The sequence below is a fragment of the Rhyacophila brunnea genome, unplaced genomic scaffold (assembly GCF_057557595.1).
Source record: "Rhyacophila brunnea isolate RB1 unplaced genomic scaffold, BYU_Rbru_1.0 scaffold_14, whole genome shotgun sequence".
Taxonomy (NCBI): domain Eukaryota; kingdom Metazoa; phylum Arthropoda; class Insecta; order Trichoptera; family Rhyacophilidae; genus Rhyacophila; species Rhyacophila brunnea.
In genome coordinates, this window is record NW_028232796.1 from 19,925,300 (window position 1) to 19,946,235 (window position 20,936).

Below are 20,936 nucleotides of genomic sequence, written 5' to 3' on the forward strand. Positions count from 1 at the left end.
CTCTGAAACAGGCTCTAATTACTGCACCTGTTTTGTCTTGCCCAGATTTTGGATTGGAATTTTCTCTACATTGTGACGCAAGTGCATACGGTATTGGATCAGTCCTGACTCAAAACTTTGAGGATGGCGAGCATCCGATTGCATTTTTCTCTAGAACCCTATCAAAATCTCAACGTAACTATACAGTAACCGAACGAGAGTTATTGTCTATTATAGAATCAGTACACCATTTCAGACAGTATATTGATGGATGCCATTTTACTATCTACACAGATCACTCAAGTTTGAAGTGGCTCATTAGCTTAGATAATCCGTCAGGTAGGTTAGCGCGCTGGGCTACTAAACTTTTACAGCTTGATTTTGACATCAAACACCGACCGGGTAGGTTAAACACCGTACCAGACGTCTTGTCGCGATTAGAGCTGGCGGAAGTCGCAGCACTAAACAAAAAATCTGAAGACGATTGGTATGGCTTTAACTTCGAAGGATGTGGTACGAATCCTCTTAAGTTCCCTCGTTTCAAAATTTTGAACAATAAGCTTTTCAGATTTAAAGCAGGTGATCTTCCACTTAGCGATGAAAACTGGAAGGAATGTGTTAAGTTTCCTGACAGGATAGATTTAATTAATAAATTTCATTGTGATGTTAATTTAGCTCATCTAGGTATCTATAAAACGTTTAAAAGAATTGCTTTATACTATTATTGGCCCGGAATTTTTAAAGATGTAACTAACTTCATTAGTAAATGTAGCATTTGTAAGAAATTTAAACATTGCACCAAACCACCTTCAGGTTTGATGACAAATCCTAAAATAGTAGATCGACCGCTACAAACGCTGTCGATTGATCTAATTGGACCTTTCCCCAAAGCTATGGATGGAGCTATGTTTATTCTTTCCGTGGTTGATGTATTTTCAAAGTACGTTTGGTTAAAGGCTTTGAAAAAGGCAACCTCAAAACCTATCATTCAATTTATGGAGTCTGAAATTTTTTTGAAGCACGGCGTACCTTTTTGTATTTTAGCGGATAATGGTAAGCAGTTCATCTCTAAAGAATTTAAAGTTTTTTTAGCTAAATATAACGTTCCAAAATTGTTCTTAAATGCCTTCTACTCTCCACAGAGTAATACAGTGGAACGCTATAATCAAACCATAAATACCTCTCTAGCCATTTTAGTTGGTAAGAATCAGCGTCTTTGGTCAGAAAATGTGAATCATGTACAAACAGTGCTGAATTCTACAGTAAATATTGCCACTAAGTTTTCCCCTTATTTTTTGTTACATGGAAGAGACATCATTCTTGATGGTCGCTTTCATTTTCCTCACCATGTACCAACTCATGCAACTTCTGGTCAACCAAACATGGTCGAGCAAGATAAATTTACTAACAAATTACTCGAACTCCCATTTATTTTTGATATAGTACAGGAAGAATTATTTACTAATTTCTTTAGAAACGCCAAACGTTATAATCTCAGGAGGAAATCAATCCAATACAGCGAAGGAGATACTGTATACAGGAAGAACTTTGTGCAATCATCGGCAGCTAATTATTTTTCTAGTAAATTGGCGCCGAGATTCGTGGAAAATGTTGTTTTAAAGAAAATTTCGCCTCTAATCTACTTGCTTGGAGATAAGAATCTCAAACCAATAGGGAAATTTCATATTAAAGATATTGCCAAATCAGCATAATATTTTTTAAATTACTATTAATCTTTTCATTCAATCTAAATATAACTTATTTTATTGCACATTACTTTTAAATTTCACTTTTTGTTAAAATTGTACAATACAATTTAAATGTTTTTGACAAACTACTTTAAATTAATTTTTTTTCTTAAAGCTGAGATTCTACTTAATTGTGTGCTTGTTAATATTGCTACCATTTTCTTTCTTTTTTTCAAAATACTTTTACTTTTGACTAAGCAAATCACTTAATTTGCATTTATTAATCTTGGAATTAACATTGTCACTCAAAGACAATAGAAAATATGACCTAATTTAATGACACCTTTGTTTTTTTTTTCAATGTTTGGAAATGAGGAAATATTCTGCTCAATCTCATTCTTTTTTTTTCCAAATTCATTTCGAAGGGGGTGATTCTATCCATTAGCATGTCTAGAAACTAAGTTTTTTTTCAATTTATACCTATGTTAATGATTCTAATGTCATATAATTTTTTTTTTTTGCAAATTTTTATGAATCATGATTAATTATGCTCTTATTATATATCGAAACTGATATTTACAAATTTGTTGCTCTATAAAACTTGTGTTTAAATTAGGTATGATGATTTTGTAATTTTGTATTGTAAATAATATACTTAAATGACGTATGAATTACTTAAAATATTGCATTTAAGATAATACATTTACTTTTTTTTCTCTTTTCCAATTAGTTTTATCTTTTAGTATTATACGTTACATCTGATATCGAGATTTCTTTTGTTCAAAATTAAGATTAAAACAAAATCTTACAAATTATATTATATGTTTTCAAATATTCTTTCAACATGTTGTGACAATTTTAATCTACATAATTGTTTTATCTCATTCAAGGTTCACAACTACAACACTGAAAAGCTTTTATTGGATGAAAAGCAATGTCGGCTTGCAGAGATTTGTGTCGCAGTATTCCAGTGGTCAACAGCCAAATGCAATCCTGTTTTTTTAATTGTGTCTATTACTTTATGGTTGAGGACGTTCAACATCTTCAATCTTAAGTTTTGCTAGGTTGTGGTCATGAGGGCTTTTACGCAAATGCTTGCAAGGACAATTCAGTTTTCACACTAAAACATGTATTTTTCTTTCTATTTTATTTCTCTTTTTACAACTGTACTGTGTACAGAATTTTTCTTGTAATTTATTGTTACTTGACTATCTTATTTGTTAAATCAATCTGCAAAATGGTTTGGTTTCACTTTAGGGTTATATATTTTTTATTTTTAGTATTATTAATTAATTTTGTGAAATGAAAATTGAGCTTGTATTTGATAGGAAGTAAGTGTTAGTGACTATAAGTTCGGAGGTCTAGTTTTTTTTCAATCTTACTCTATTGTGGATGATTGCTATGCAAAACTTTAATTTTCATACATCTCCATACTCTCTTTAACTGCGAAGTCGCGGACATTTAGGATTGGTCCTTTACTTTGTAGTTTATCTGTGTCGCTCACAGATACTTTGATTTGGGTCGGGAACATTTAGTGAGGAGCTTTACCCAATCACTCTATTTAGTCATTAGTCTTATGGCATGAGTTTCATAAGCTATTGCACTACTATTCTTATTTAAGGTTGAGAAGAAGCAGATCCTATGAATGAATTTGTCACGTAACGGGCTCTAAATTCAGAATGTTTTCTTTGCATGAAAGCATAGTGGTGGCTTGTTTAGCTTAATTCTCGAAACATGAGTAAATTCTTTGTTTTGTTATGGATTTTACTTGAATTAGTAATTATCTATAGATATCGTTGGTGGTATCTAACAGTAATTTCGCACTAGCTTTCGATGTAGTTTTTGATGTGGCTGGTTGCAGCTCTCGTTTATTATGGTTTCTCAATAGATTCGTTTTATTTTGTAATTCTCGCACTTTTTTGTTCATGAATGGTCTCACATTAGGTTAATTTTATTTGGTAAGAAAGTGAGTCCAAGAAAGTACATATTTGTCGTAATAAGAGAAGTCTCTTTGTTTTCCTCTGAAAACTTGATGTCCACTTCTACCTTGTAGTAATTAAGTAGAATTTAAGACAAACTTAACCCTCTGTTGTTTCATGTATTTTGGCAAATGATTTTTATATGAAGCTTCAGATGGTATACAACGAACAATAATCGCCAGTTATGTAACTTGTATAAAACTTAGGGTACCTTTGAAGAATGAATTGTCGAGGTGTGGCATTGAGGGAGCATTGTAACGCAAATAGCAGACATTAAAGCTAGAGTTTTTGATTAAATTTTTGTTTTTTGCCAATAGTAATCGTAAATTCCTTAATTATTAGTACGCTAATAAGCCTAATATTATTTGTTAGTAGATTCATGTAGAGAAATTGTGGTAGGCAGATTTGTGACTAGATATTTCTTAGTGCATCATTTTTCTAAATAACGTTTCGTAGAAGATTTCCACGCATTATCACGCTGGGTTAGTATCCTCGTGGGATAAACAGAATAGTCTGCATACTGATCTGAAATTTCAATTGTATTTAGTTTTAATTATAAATGTACGGACTGCTTACAAACAGTGAGATAGTATATAACCGTTGAGTGAACCTTGAAGTGAACACCATTCCAGCAACTAAGAAATTCATGGGAAGTAGAAATTTTATTTGTGGCAGTGGCTTGTATTCTTTTTATGCATTTCATTGTACTGCTTCAATCTTTTATGTTATTCTTTTTTCCACCTGTTATCATTATGTGCTAATCGCAGGATCTACTGGTTATTAATAACTAATCTTTAACGCAATAATTGACTTGGTCGCTTTCTGTTTTCTTTTATACCAACAAAATTTTTTGCACTAAATCAACTTCCCAAGAGTTATCTTTATCTAAACTTATCTATGCATTTCTCTTTGTAAAATATTACTTATATTATCAAAGAATTGTAACTTGATACTTTACATCTTTAAACTTTTATGTTGTATAAGTCATTATTATTATGATGTTGCTTGTGCAATACTAGATTTTGTATCATTTTAAATATCACATTGTCTACTTAATGTAATGTATTTACCTAAGCATTACCATTAAAAGGTAAGCTATTTTGTCAAATCAGTTTACTAAATTGTAAACATATTTTCCTTTTGTTTTTAAAGCTATTTCAACTCGATTAAATGAGAATGTCATAAATTGTGGCAAGCTTAAAGATAAATTAATTAATGTTCTCGATATCACGTAACGGTATTAAACTTAAGACTGAATTAAAAATTGTATTTTTTTTTGCTGGTAGTTTTTTGATTTGGAAATGGACATACTGATAGATGTTATTTTAAATTGCTTATGTATTTTTTTCTTTCATTTATTTGATACCTTATTACTACGCTTTAATTTTATCTTTGCTTGTTCTTCATAAAGCTTTTTATTATTGATGCATCACATTTCATCATCTTTTACAAATGTTTTCTATTGAAAACTTCAATCCATTTTTTTTGCTTTGCTGGCAGACTTACAACATGTATAACTTGTATTGGTATTGTTTAGCATAAGTTTTTGAATTTTTGTATATTTACTGTATAATTTTTTATTATTTTTTCTGAGACTTTTTGAGACTTCGTGATCAATTTTACTTACTGGTATTTGCTAGCATTATCATCAACATCAAGATTTTTTTTTCTCAACGTGAAAATGACAATTTTAACTTTGAAGAAACATTCAGTGAAAGTGAAAACAAGGAACGTAATTTCCTTTAGTGAAAAAATAAGGAACGAAATTTCCTTAAGTGAAAAGAATCCAAAGTGAACAAACCGTCTAAATGTTTTTCTCAAACGATGCTCAAAGATTTTCGAAGAAAGACAAGCCCTTGGAACAAACCAGTCTGCAAGATGAGGAACTACTCTCCACTACTGATCTTGGGTCAGTGTCTCACACGATGGTCTACTACTTAGCTACTCTGGCAGAGGCAACTGAACTTCAATGGTCGAGATGCTGACGAGCCGTGGGCAAATTCAACCACGATAAGTCACACCATGAACAGCTGACTGCCAATGGAAACCCTAGGAGGAGTTCAATCTTTTTTTTTCTTTGAGTGGAAAAGGGGTGTTGTCACGTTGTGGATACGTACCTATACGTAATTTGAGAGTAGGTAAATTCTCACCGATAGAAGAGGAAGCAAGATCGATTCTCTTTCACACAAACCCCCACCCTGCGGCCGTTGCTGATACCTACTTGTACTTTGGCGGACAGGAGGGTTGCACCTTTATCGATCTCGTTCACTTTTACCCTGACTTCTCAACTGGATGGATCTTTCAACTTAACCTACTTTTTGTACATGGCCGGATGGACGCCGGCCACATAAAAATCAGTTTTTCTTTCACTTTTATTGAACTTTTATTAACATTAATTTCTAAAATTCAGTGTCTACAATTTGAAGGGATGCAGAGCAGATGAGTACCCTATTATTTTTATTTATAATGTTTTTTTGTAGAATAGCATGTCTTCGCATAAAAAAGATCACCGAGTCTCCTTAATTTCAATTGTTATACTTGTCAAAATAAATTTAATGTTTTTTTTGCCTATAATAAACAACTATTGTATCTCTAAATCTAGTGTTTTCTTTATTTACATGGTATTTAATTATGTACACACTTAGACAGCACTTGGCGCCCTTTTTATCAATTCAATTTTATCACACACTTATAAGTCTCTTTTATACATAGTTTTCTCAGTCTATTTAAATTCCTCTTTTTACATATTTTATAGATGCTAGTTCTCTGATAATCACATACATTTGTCAGCGCGATCTCATGGCCCTGAATAATTCAATTATCCGATTTTACTATTCACGCTTAAATCTAATCATGCTCTACCTTTAACTTGCAATTTCTACAATTTATATTTTTATTCACACATTCTCTCCTCTATTTTATTCAATATTTATTATCAATTTTATAGCTAATATTACAGTATGTAGGTATTTGATGTTTAGTAAACGGTTGTGGATATGGCATTCATCTTGATTTTTACTATTTTGTTTTGAAATTTGTATTGAATTGAAATTTTCTGGAAAATTGAAACTTAAAATTAAAGGTAGCGGTATTTTACTGTTATAAGGGTAACAGCAAGTATTTGAGATTATTTCATTCATCAAAGGAGCGAAAAATAAAATTCAACAATCATATTTTATAAAGAAAAAAATAGCAAATACAATATTAACTATATTATCCTACATATTATTACCTATTTTCACTAACCTTAATATTTTTTAATATTTGTATTATTGTTAGTAGCGCTGCCAAAATTGGAAGTTATGAACAACTTTCATCTCATTCATATCTCGATTTAACAATTTCTCGTTTTTTTTAATACTTAGGTTCATTTTTTATTTCAATGGTAAGTTGAAAGCATATATTATATTATATATGTATCTATTTCGTTTATATTGTATTCATAAATATAGGTGCCTAAGGATTCATATTATTTTAAAAGACCGGCTGGTCAACCAAAAAATTTCAATATTAGCGTACATATTTAAATACTTCACCAGTAGGCACATACGTGGATAATTCAGTTACATGTAATTTATACGTATTACATTTCACCGTAGCACAGTTTGCCGTGAGCTTGCTTATCGCTCTTCTATACGGTCATCTCTATTTACAGCACCGAGATGAAAAAAATACGCGTTGTTCGTGGAGTATTGCAGACAATAATGTTAAAAATTTGTTAGATTCAATATGAAAACCTAACCAAACCGAACAAATAATCCAGTATATGCTGGCTTTCTGTAAAGTGTAAACCAACTAGAACCGTGTTTTATTTAGACATGATTTACCTATATCTCAGTACTCTATTATGACCCAAAGAAGTTGGACGGTTTTTAATAAACGTATAAACTTCCGAAAACGGGTAAATTCTAATTAAACTATAATATTGAAATGAGCTTTGGCAGCTAATAATAATATAAAAAGATATGTGATGTTGTCAGTGTGTTGGGTATTTATAACTTATGGGTTCGTAGCTTACAAGAAAAGCTTTATCCCCAAAATTTTCTTATCCTAGTCACTTTGTACGTTTCATATGAAAAGATTTAACTCGACATAGACGACGTGTGAACGTTAAAGGCGTGAATATTTGATAATGTCTCTTTCAGAAATTTGATACCTATCCACCTACACAGTTTTCAGCGAAAACATATTTTTCAGTGTACTTACCTATCTTTTTCTTATCGTGTCATCCCTTAACGAAGGTAGGTCACCATTAGGGAGACGTTTGGTTTAGAATTTGCTACCTGGAACAGTTTGGTGAAACTGCACTCGTATCAATCACGGAGTGTAAGCTGCAAAATGCTGCGTCATCCTCTGCTACACTTACCGTTGATCTTACCTTGGATGACAAATTGGGGGGTGTTGTACATTCGTCCTCTCATAATGACATCGAGGTACAGACTGTAGTTTTCTGATGTTGATACTACGTAGAACTTCTTGGCCCTTTGACAATCGATTGAAATCGTCAACATTAATTGTTATCCGGTATATATTGAAAACCTGAATTCGCCGTAATATATTCTGGTTTAGCGTCCACATCTCCATACCATAGAAAATGATTGATAAAACATATTAACAATTAGCCATATGCAGTCTCATACCTGGTTTAAGGTCTGTATTACTAAGGAGACGTCTCATTTTGAGAAAATCACTTATATAATTCTAGTTTTTATTTCCTGAAACTGGTTCCTAAATATTATGTAGGTATAATAGTGAATAAATATTATTTGCTGTCTATTACCAATTAAATACGGGTTAGCTATCGATTGAAAATATTTTGCATCAATTCCTTTCTCCTGTAAGATTTAAAGAAGTTTGGGATGTTTGCCAACTTAAAATTAAATTTTACATGATCTACCTAAGTACATAATATATATATCATCATTTGTTTGCGCACCTTACTTCACATACAGAATCTTAACAAATATACCGATGTCGTCACAGATAATCTTCAAAGTAGTATGGGTGAACTAAGACAGGTATTTTTTACCAGAAAAATAAAACTGTATGTTTGAAAAAAATATGCTCCAAACAATAAACGATAGGGGTTTTATTGTTCTGTAATTAGTATGTATATATAAAGTTATAATATAAGTTTATCTCACGCGTTTTTACAATATAGTGGCCGATATTATAATTGTATTAAATCCATTGTCCCTGTAATCAATCTATTGACAACATCTTTTAATTTTGACACATTTATAGAGTCATGGAATGCGGCCGTGCACAAATCGCGGCTGCATATATCTACATGGCGGTTGGAGATGAGGTAACTCAAATCATTGGTCAATACAAGTGCATAATTAAGTATCTTTAATTCTGTTCAATAAGATACCGCAGGTGAAACAAAATTCTTCTTTAAATGCCGTGAATAGGTATGACCCTCCTATATTTTTTTGGCTTTCCTATTATCTATCTAATTCTCTGCTCCAAGAACTTTTTGCTACTGTTTGCAATGACGTATTTAAATTCGATAATCAACTATGAACATTTTCCAATACGTTATTACGATACTCTGAAATAATGGTCGATTAATTCAGAGCTGGTATAGTATACCTATTCATTATTATACTTAACTGCCTAATAATCTAAAGGAAAAACTCATAAAACTACCGGTTGTTTTGTATAAAAGGTATCTACGTCATGAACCGTAAAAAACGTTTAAAAAATCATTGGGGAATTCAAAAAGGAGCGTCCAAGTACTTTGGTATGTATTTAATCTTATTCCTGTAAATGGTGTTGGTGCAAATTAAGTGGAATTTGGTTCATTAGTCTTCCCTCTAGTAGATAATTTTGGACGAGCTTTTTTCCGGCATGAAAAGCTCCCTCTTCCAATGGCCCAAACGACTTCACGCGTGAAAGCTTTTTACTTTTAAATTTCTTACGTCTCACTTAGAATTTGTTTTTTTAAATAGGTATATGTTTACGTCTTGGTACCGGTGTATTTAAACCGAAATATTAACAACTACTGTTGGTTTATTTTTTTTGTGACTGTGCTAACCAAACAAATAAACTATTTATTGAGAACAGACATTAAAAGATAGGTAATTTAGTAGTTCTAAATTATATAAAAAAAATATTTAACTTAATTTTAAGTTTTGGATAATGAAACTATGATAATCGAATTTTATTCTTACTATGCATAAAAACTTCGTACCGAAGTACCAATCACAGAATAGATTATTAAGATAGAATGTGAAGCCAGTTGCTATAGATAGATCAAGAATTTCAAGCAAGATTTGGTTTATGATTTAATGACGGCCATGCCATAAATCCCATGAATTGTGCTTTGACTAGTTTTACTGTGACTTATTCTAACAAAATGGCACTAGCTGAGAGGAATATAGTATACCTACGCTTTTTAACTTTGCACTATTTACTACACTGATACGACTCTTTGCCAGAGTACCTCGCATAAAATTAGATCAAATGTTATTCACATTCATTAATATAATATGTAGTGATAAATAAATAAATAGATAATAAAAATACGTAAAAAAATATTATTAGAATATAAAACATCATTGCCATCCTAGAGTCGGAGTGCAAAGTTTTGAAATGAAAACTCTACGATGAATGAACAAAAAAAGATAAATTATTCTAATTAATAACAAATAACAATACTGACAGACAATATACCTACTAATAATACATAAATCACAAAACGGATTAATAAAATCGAAACGTGTAACCCAGCTTCCAATGACCAAGATTTTATAACCAGATTTGATTTACGACTTAATGTCGGTCAAAAAAATTAAATTCGAGAAATATAAAACCTGCTGCAATGTCCTAAAATATTACCAATATTGGAGGCGCGTTTCGTTTACGCGACAACTTTTTAAAATACAGACAGTGTTTTAATTTATCCCACATATCTATCTACACTACTTGACTACTGGCTCAACCAATAAGTAACCCACATTTATTATTTGCATTCTCTAGTATCGGTAGGTAGTATACATATTGTATGTTTACCTTCAATGTGAATAATCCCTTTCTTTTTGGATCTCAACTTTGTTTTTTCGATAGGCGTTTTCTGAGTAAGGTAAATGACAAAGTGTTATGGGAATTGTATGGTAATATAATCAGCGAAGTCTTCCGTCACGGAGTAGGCGGAAGAGTAGAAAGAAGGGGGAATTGTAAGTAGGCCATTTAATTGCTTGTCACCCCTTTTTGTTACAAGATGCCAGTGCCCACTTAATGCGAACATCTTTCGCAACTAACATTTTTTTATTGAGTAGAACCTACCGTTCGTAACTTGGAAAATATGTTTTCTCTAGAACTATTTTAATTAAATACTATTAAATTTATCTTAATTTAAACTTTTTACCTACATAGTGTTGAAACTTGGACCATAAAGGAAACATAATAAATATAATAATGATAATGATTGGCGTCAGTACATAATGCCGGCTCCACACTGGCAACATGTCGCCGGCAACCAATATTAAATTTTACGATAAGTATGATAATTATCGTAAAATTTCTTAAGCAATTATGATAATTATCGTAAAATTGAACGTGGTTGCCGGCGACATGTTACCAGTGTGGACCCGGCATAAGGCGTTAGCCTTTCATCCAGTTTGATTCCCGGTGACGTCATAATATATCTATGTGATTTTTTCAAAGTCTGAGTGTTTGTTTTACTAATATTACTTACTACACTACTGTTTCATTCAGCGCTCGAAATGGAAAAGTTTACGAACCGGAGCGCTCGACAAATTTTCTGAAGATATTTACATAGTCATCAAATCGCATGTGCATTTTATGAAAATAAGTGTGTCAAATTTTCTATTTTATCGCCTATCTAGCCCAGACGGTCAACATATTTTTTCCACGAGACGGAGCGATAATTTTACAAATTTCACGAGCCGGAACGGCGCTCCGGTGCGTTTCGTTCCATTTCGAACCCTGGTTTCATTACACTACTGTAATTGAGCCTCATGGCCTGTTGCAGTGTTGAAAAGAATGTAAGTATATATAAGTATATGTAGGTAGGTATTATTTAAATGAGACATGGTGTGGTGCTGAGGTTGGATGTTAAGAATCTCACGGATGCAATGGCGGTTTTAAGTAAGTGGAAATTCGAAGCACTGCTTGGCTTGGAGGCCCCTTTGAGGTAATTTTGCCCATACGATAAACTGCCATTGAACGTTATACATAGATATTACAAAAATAGTGTTGCCAAATTTTTAATTGAATTTTTTTGATCTTTGATTGTTTTTTTAAGCTAAGATTAAAAAGAATAGGTAAGTACACATTATGCACTTTTTAAAATTTTCATAATAATACTTACTTAGATATATTGTTTGATAAAGTGGCTCTATTATCTGTTTCATGAAAAACGACACTAGCATATATAATATAAATATATACGGATATAAATCCGTTCTTCAATTAGTCTAGATAAAGAAAGACAAATTGGAAAAGCTCATCATCAGGGAAAACATCTGAAGTAGACCCAGAAGACGACTATTGCCTACACTGCCCTACTCGATTGTTCGACCACGTGAAAGACGCTAGTAGTTACCCACACATATTGTCTAGTCAGTTTTGATACAAGCTAATTGACATTTAACAAGTATATAATATGTACTTACCTACTTAAACAAATTAGTAAAGTTATAAAAATATTGCTCTGAATTCGTAGCAATAAAAATGAATGATCTACATAAGTTTCATCTAAATCTAAAACTAACATAAGTATTCCTAGAAATGTAAATGTAAGAATTTGTATATAACCCACACTGCGCATAAAGTAATATACACACTTACCTGTAAATGTAGGTACCTACTTAAATACATACGAGGTTAGCAAGTCTCATACTACTATTCTAGTCATTAATATAGTAAGCAAGGAACCTCTCTTATCTCATGAAGGATGACGACGATCTTTCCCGATCCCTTTAACGTGGAAATTCCCTACGCAAGCCATTGTTTTCGTATTCATAGCCGAATTTGACCCATTTACCCATCTATCCACCTGCCTTTATGCTGGAAAGTAAAGCAGTTCTATGAAATATAAATCTGCCCATCCTATATCCGGCCTCGGAGGCCATTATTCCCTCACCAAGGGGTCCAAGGTTGCGAGCTTTTTCATGGGAAGCCTCTCCTGCGTCATAATTTCCCCAAAGTCACCTTCGCAAAAAGGTTTTAACATTCGCCCTCTCGCTCAGGCTTACGGAGTAACAATCGCTGCGTCCTTTTCTCACGCGGCTTGTCGGGAAAATTGCTCTGGTGCGTTGCGCGCAAGGCGAAATCGACTTGTGTATAAAGATGACAACTCACGATTCAATTTTCCTACCGAGTACCGATTAAAATATTTTGTTTTTATATACAAGATAATGTTTTCAAAAACATTTATTTAATTATCATTTTAATATCTATTTACACTTTGAAGAAAACACATAAGTATTATTTCGGAAAAAAGAACTTTTTGCATCATTGATTTTACATAAACACTTAAGTAGGTACACATAGATTAATATTGTATTCACACGATTAATACTTTGGAGTAGGTACAATAGCTACCCTGTATAGCTCCCTGCGTAAGCAAATGTGGTGTGGTGTGGAACTTACTTTTTGGTAGTGAATTTAAAAGGTAGTACAATATGAACGTGAAATGTTTGTAAATAAATTTAAAATAAACATTTGCTTGGCCACTCCACCTGAAAGGAGAGAAAATTTAATACTTTAATATTTTTTTAAATTTATTATCATCGATTAAGACACAATGAATTTTAAAATTAAAATATCTGATGTGACCAAAAATTTTACCTACAGGTAAAACATATAATTATATACCTACCTATTTATACTTAACTAAAAATATCCCTCTTAAAAAAAGGAAATATTTATCGGTATTATGAAAAACAGAAATGTGGCAGTATTTTATTTTTTCATCAGATATTAAATTCATTTAAAAGGTTTTTTAAATAAATGTTTTGTTATCATACAAATCATCAAGTAGATTTTATGGGTACCTACCCATAATATTTTGAAATCATTTTTATATAAGCATTGACCTACTAAATAATGCAGCATTTGATAATGAACGAACCCACATAAATGATCCTGCTAATTAATAGACATCTCCGTCTCCTTATATCAATTAATTATTACAGTATTTCGTAAATATAATAGGTATAATAATATGTAAGCACAGATAAATGTGATTCAAAAATGAACCTACCTCAGGGTTATTATTGTGAACCCAAGTTGATGTCTTTACAACATTGCTGAGTTATTTTGCTTACGTGGCTGCATCGAAGAAAAGTCCGACAAGAGAATCTAGGCGATATGCGGAAGTTGCTGTAGTCGAAGTGCGATTAACTAAATATAAGGGGCTTGTTAGTTTACAGTTTTAACACGTGGACAACTCGTCGATAACCGGAAGGCGCTGTAATCGAATTGCGATTAAAAACAGGAGGGGCTTGTTAGTTCAGAGTTTTAACACGTAGACAAGAATTTCTTGTTTGACAATATGTAAAATTGTTTTAGGTAGACATTTCAATAATGGTGATTATTGCAAATTCAGTTGATGAATTTTATCTATTCGGCTTACGTGTCCAACTAATAATTTATTTCATATGTCCTATTATAATCCATTATAATTACCAAAGGCATAGACTTTGCTTATGTACTTATATAGATTCTATTATTTAGTAACTACTTATAGCCAAGATTACGCAGACGTAAGTGAGTAGGTGTGTACTTTGATACATAGTATGCTTCTAATTACTGTGTGTAGAAATTACTATTATAGTCTAATTACTATTATAGTCTAATTACTATTATAGTCTAATTACTATTATAGTCTAATTACTATTATAGTCTAATTACTAGGCATTGCCCTATTACCTTTCTAAACTACCTATTAAAAAACATTTTACGTATTTACTAAATAATAGTAAGTTTTTTACATACCAATGTAAAATATATCTACCAGATTAATACAAAGCTTTTGATAAGTAGGTAATTACTAAATACTTCCAGTTTAGTGTAAGTATTCTTACTTCGGAAACAAAGTCAATAGCCATTTTTTTTTTATTTAAAAGCAGGTAGGTACTTACCTACCTACCTGGCAATCTGGCATAGAATGCCAAACATGTTAAATATCTAACATAGCATAATTTATATCTACTTTCTAATCGTTTCATTTAGATTGAATTGATTATTTTAAAATATTTATGTATATTTCAAAATCCCTTGTGTGAGGAATGCATTACAATATGGCCCCTTCCCATCTGTGCCTCGGCGTCCGTCCCTGCGTTGCGAGCCCCGAGAGGCGGAGCCTTGCGAGACTCGAGTCTCCATTGGCTCGTGAAGCCGCCGAGGGCCCCCCTAATTGGCCGGCGCCCCGCGGGAGTGACGCCCCGTCGCAACCGGCCCTGGAGAAATACACTGTGACCTCGTTCGATTTTTCCATTTTCCTCCATCAAAAGATGTGTTATTTATATTTTGTAACATAAATCAATATGACATTTGCATATTTAGATATTTTTCTAGAATATTAGATAAATAACATTTTATTTTTTCTTCTAGAACATCAAAAATTATGTTTCTATTTTCAAGGGCCCAAACTATAACGTCTTACAGGCATGTGTAACTATACAATAAAAACGATAGTTTTTTGTTAAAAATATAATAGATACCTAGCTACGTATTTATTAAGTAGTTACTTTAATCGTGCCATATTTTTATCTACCTTTGCAAATTTTAAAAATTAATTAGGTAAGTAAAAAGTAAGAATAATATAGTTTCATATAATTGGAACACACTATTCTCCTAACGAAAATAAATAATAGGTCGGTTTCATAAATCTCTATGAATTTTCATAGAGTACATATTCATTTTAAATTGGATCTTTTAAAGCTTATTTCATTTATTTTCATATACGTTTAGGACAAGGATACTTATTTTGAATTTTACTATAATATTATTAAAAATCGTCACAAATTGATGCCAATGCCTAAATAAGAACGAATTTATGAATATTGTTCAAAATCTAAAATATTAAAGTAAGCAATTCAAAAGCACTTCGTTCCCAACGCGGCGGACCAGCGCCCCAGCGGCCGTCTCTCTCCCGTCGGGTCTCGCCCCCGGGGGCCCCGCCCCGTGACCCCCCGCCCCCTGCGCTCCATATCCCCAGCCGGCGCTCAACCCCCCGTGCGAGGCCGTCCTCACTGGGCCTCGCGCTATATCTCTGAGGCATTACTCCGTCGCCGCCTCTCGCCGTGGGACGACGCCGCGAACGAACTCTACTCTCACACAAGCGAATATATGCGGGAAACTTAGCGCGGCGAATTTATATTATTTTATAATACTTAACTGGGACTCTAAAAAAATCGTTGGGTACCGGACTCTGACTTGTAATTCCACGGGGAATTTATATTTAAAAAATCGCGCGGTGAAATATAAATTAAAAAAAAAAACAAAACAAATGACATTTCGTACCAATATCAATTTGAAAACAATAACAAATATTGTTTTCAATAGATTTTGTTTTTAAATCTTCTGAAGTCCTCTTCAAACCGTAAAGTTGACATGGTTGACAAAAACATAATTTTGAAAAATAGGTGGCAAAAATAAAAATAAATCTTGTATTTTGAATATAAAAGTGTGTGTTTTTTTTAAAACAATTCAAAATTTTAGTGTTTTTATTAACTTTTTTTACTTAAACTCTTTAATATTGTGTGTAAAATAATTGTGATTTAAATTTTTAATTATTTTATTTGAAGAATACCTATCTGATTAATTTCCCGTCGGAAACTCAAAAAATCCGAAGTGACATATTAAAATTTGTATTCATGACGCCATCTATTTATTCAATCATGCTAAATATTTCAAACGATAAACATTACATTGATTAAAAATAAACAGCATTTTTTAAATTAATTTTGTATTAAAAAACAGTGCTTATTATTTAAGAATCAGGGTTGTCAAAAGACAAAGTGCTGAATTGCAGCAGGTCTTAACTCAAATCGAATTTATAACGGTTTTGAAATATTCAACATTCGGTCAGACGAGCTGAACGCGGCCGCGGCCGGTTATACTGGTTCGCCATGGCCTCCCTTGGAGCTGGACCCTGTCGGAGCTTGGGGACGGAAGCTGTATCCTCCAGCAGGACCTCGCACCGCTGGTTAGTACCATAATAGAATTAAAAGTTACTAAAGAGTATTTTTTTCGTAGATGGTACCTAAAATCTTGTCCCTATCTATACAATATTCTTGAATTATTTAGTACCTAACTACATATTATTACAAAAATTATTCGTAAGTATAATATGAAGAAATGCTAGATGCAGATTACAGTTGAAAAATATTTATAAAATTCATACCCACTGATAGTAAAACAATATATTTGAAAGTAGGGTTGTTATTACTCAGTGGTAGTTTAAGGCTCGTAGAATAGGTACTAGGTACTAAAAAAAATCACAAAGTAAAAATTTTCTTTACCCATAAGGTACTCGTAATTATTCTACTTACCTATGTACAATATGTTTGATTTGTTTTTTGTGATGACAGTCAGAACACAGAAAATATTAGTTTAGTACCTATGACAGTAATACCTACAGTTTTAGGTACTACAAGGTTTTTAAAAGTAAATGTTTTAAAATTGTGGATCTTTTTGACGACCGGCGAATCAAAAAAAGTGCCACCATCATTTTTCTTCTTGCTGGCGAGAATAAAATCTCAAACTTCTGATTATTAAACACCCTAAAATAATTATTAGTTGTCAATAGATAGGTTCAGAGATAGTTGTTTTATTAAATTTGACCTAGGTAAAAAGGACAGTTAAATGATATAATAATGCAATTATTATTAACGGGGTTCTTATAGAAAATTCATACTCTAAAATTATTTATATCTACTTACATAAACTTTGTTAAAAAATAGTGTTATAATTGTCTATATTTAAGCTTAGTTCGTTAGCCTGCTTATGATTTTATTAAAATCACACTAACATTTTCAACTAACTATATTAATGTTCATTGATTTTATCAAAATAAAAAATACATTTTCTAAAAATTAAGTATAAATTATACCTTCTTAGTATGTATCATGTTTACTCATTGCCGGTTTTTCTTGCCCTATCAGTATTTTACCAACCCTATTTCATCTGCTTTTACCGATTTTTTAAAAAAAAAATGCGTTGCTGTAATTTCTATCAAAATTTAAGATTAAATTTTCGAATATATTGTTAGGTAGATAGATATATTTTTGCTATATAATTTTATTTTATTTTCATAACTTTTTGTAAAGTGCAGTTATATACATATATTTATAGGCATAATAAAGTTATTATTAGTTATTTTATATTATTCTCTAATAATAGGTAATATATCAATATAGGTAAATTTATTTTATTCTCTTTCTTCTTATCACTGCAGTCTAATTAGGTACATAAGTAACTATATTAACAAATAACAGCAGGTATCTACATATTATTTATGTTTTTAAAACAATCCCAGAATTTTATAAGAAATGTAGAAAATATTTATAAGCATAGATATACACCGACGTACCTACGTATATTAAAAACTAGAAATTTAACAGATTGTTTATAAATGAAATGTGTTTACATAGGTGCCACTAACTTTAGTGGATACGTTTTTTAAATATATATTTTTATTGTGTATACCTTATTATTATTTATACGTAATTATGAACCTACCGACATATAAATTAATTAATTAATATTATTAAAAAATAAATATCCTCTCCAAATAGTTTGAAATTTTATTAATTTATTATTTGAAAGTTTATCAACAGTTTTACAACTAATTGCGTAGGTACGCACTTATACCTAAGTACATTTACAAATAATTATAAAATATATTTATTAGACGTTATTATTTCTTAATAACAAACAAGTTGTTCGTACCTAAATATCTAGCCCTTGTAGAAATCATGTGTGTTAGTTACCTACTGATATATAAACACACGCCTCGTCAAAATGCGCCTGATGCTTTTTTTGAATTTGTTTTAATCTATTGCAAGGACCCAATAAGTTGGGCGATTAGTATTAAACTATCCCTCATTAAAAATTAAACTGTTATTACATAGATAAATCCTCTATTTTCTGAAGGCTCTGAAGGATTGAACATAGTTATTTACTTTTACCAGAATTATATCATAGTAGGTTATAGAATTTAAAACTTAAATAAATGGTGGCATTTTGTCTACCTGTCTACCTAATATATTAGATATATACAATATAACGATTTTTTTTAAATACTAACTAAGTATTGAAATCCATCTACTAATAATGGGTTCAATGAATCACGAGTCATCAATCATTCCGCACAGAGTTGATGCCTAAGTTGAAAAAAAGACGATAAAAATAATTTACAGGCATTTATGTCACAACCAGTTTCTCCATAAATACCTAGTTGTTTTTTCTACGTGTTGGTAACTTAGTAGCAAAATTAACTACAGTAAACCTGGCATAAACACTTAGGTAGGTGTATAAATAATTCCTGTGACAAAGAATTACTGCTAAACAAATATTAAGTAAATTGAAGTTAAATTTGAGCTTACCGTGAAACATCAATTGTATTAAGACATAATGCAGGGATTTCTGTATAATTAAAGATAACTATAACATTTAATAAGTTACTATCCTAACAAAAGTGGACAGTGCAAAATAAGAAAACACAAAAATAAGCTTAGGTCTAATATTTACTATTCGAGTAGCATTTATTAACTATTTTATGTGTCATATGTCCAAGAAACTACCTATTTTTAGGCAATACATTTAAATTAAATCAATGAACTATGTAACTTAATCTATTATAATTTATTAAGAAAGTGGCTTCAGTCGTCTGTAGGTATACAATGATTAGGTTGGAAATAATTATTGCGTAAAATGTATGAAAGTATTCGGGAGACTAATAATAAAAGTCACTAAGTTTGTCAAATAGTAAAATCGTTGGCATGTGTGTGTAGGTACCTACTCATATTATACATAATCAATTCAGTTAGTTACTTAGGTAACTACGTTTACCACCATCCAAAAGGCGGCTTTCGCTACTAGTAAATACAGTACTACTTAATTAAAAAAAAAAATACTTTGCAGGTGGCCTCATGTTCGGCTTGCACCATGGCGATGCAGGCGGAGGCCTTCATACTCAACCTAGAGGTCCAGTTACTTCCCTAAAAGAAGAGCCTCTCGCCAGAGCATGGATGCAACCAGCTGCACTTGTCGACAACTCCAAGTAAGTAGATTATTTTTAATCTAACTAAAGTTGATAGGTACGTAAACAATGTGCCCCCAAATGCCGTGTAGCAGTAAAAAATAGAGAATTTAAGGTATATAGACTTTATGGAAATAATATTAGTCATTATGGTATCCTGACTTTTCTCAAAAATTAACATATACCTACCTAATTAATTAAATGTCACATACAATATATTAATACCTACCGGAAAATAGAATTATTGTGAAGGTTATACCGTGACTTCCCATTTGAACAATACTTGTGCCGTATAAAGTTTAGCGTTGTCGGTATGAAAGTGATACCTTTTCTATTGGGCAGGGTTGGCATTTTTCTTCAATATACTTACTGCTTTAAAGCTTTAGACGATGCAAGTTACATTCATTATAATCTTTTGACCTGACACCATCAGATTCTTTCTCGCAGTATACAAAACATATTAATGTAAACACAATAGATTTAGTACCTATAGAGAATATTATCTACGTCCAAGAGGAACTTCATTATTCTTAAGTTCAAAACTGAAAGAATTCTATCGCCAAGGAATTTTGAAAGGAAAATATAAATCTTCGATTTAAGTATAAACATTTTTAAAATACCGCATTATTTTGACATGACCTAAAATTGTATAGTTTTATTAACACTTGCTCTTCATAAAATCACTTAGAATCTTGAAGGGGATGATTTAGTTAACTGATAGTCCACGGCTTGCCTATACCTACCCTTTTACGTATTCTGTAGCTTTTTCAATGGTAAAGAGTAAAACTCATTTTTATTTCGTCTATTCACGTAAAGGGAGCTTAATAAACCTCTGATTTGACCAAATACCATGGATGTAATATGCATTGTGGGATATATTACATATATTATATATTGCCCGGTGCAGGAATACCGAAGAGTACCTACCTATCTATGCACATAATATGTATAATTATATGTCAGTACCTAAATTTTTTACACCCTTTGAGTATATAACAGCAACCTTAAATGTTCAATACCAAAAAGCTGAAAGCCTACTGACATCAAACG

General features: G+C 31.7%; 1 protein-coding gene across 1 annotated transcript in view; it reads left to right on the forward strand.

Moving 5' to 3' along the window:
- Positions 1-16,662: 16,662 nt before the first annotated feature.
- kn (EBF transcription factor knot) overlaps positions 16,663-20,936 on the forward strand; it is a 225,956-nt gene continuing 221,682 nt past the window's right edge. Inside the window, exons 1-2 of the mRNA XM_085942363.1 lie at positions 16,663-16,829; positions 19,769-19,907. Coding sequence (XP_085798489.1) covers positions 19,777-19,907 — 131 coding nt within the window. The 5' untranslated portion in view covers positions 16,663-16,829; positions 19,769-19,776. The remainder of the gene's footprint in view (positions 16,830-19,768; positions 19,908-20,936) is intronic.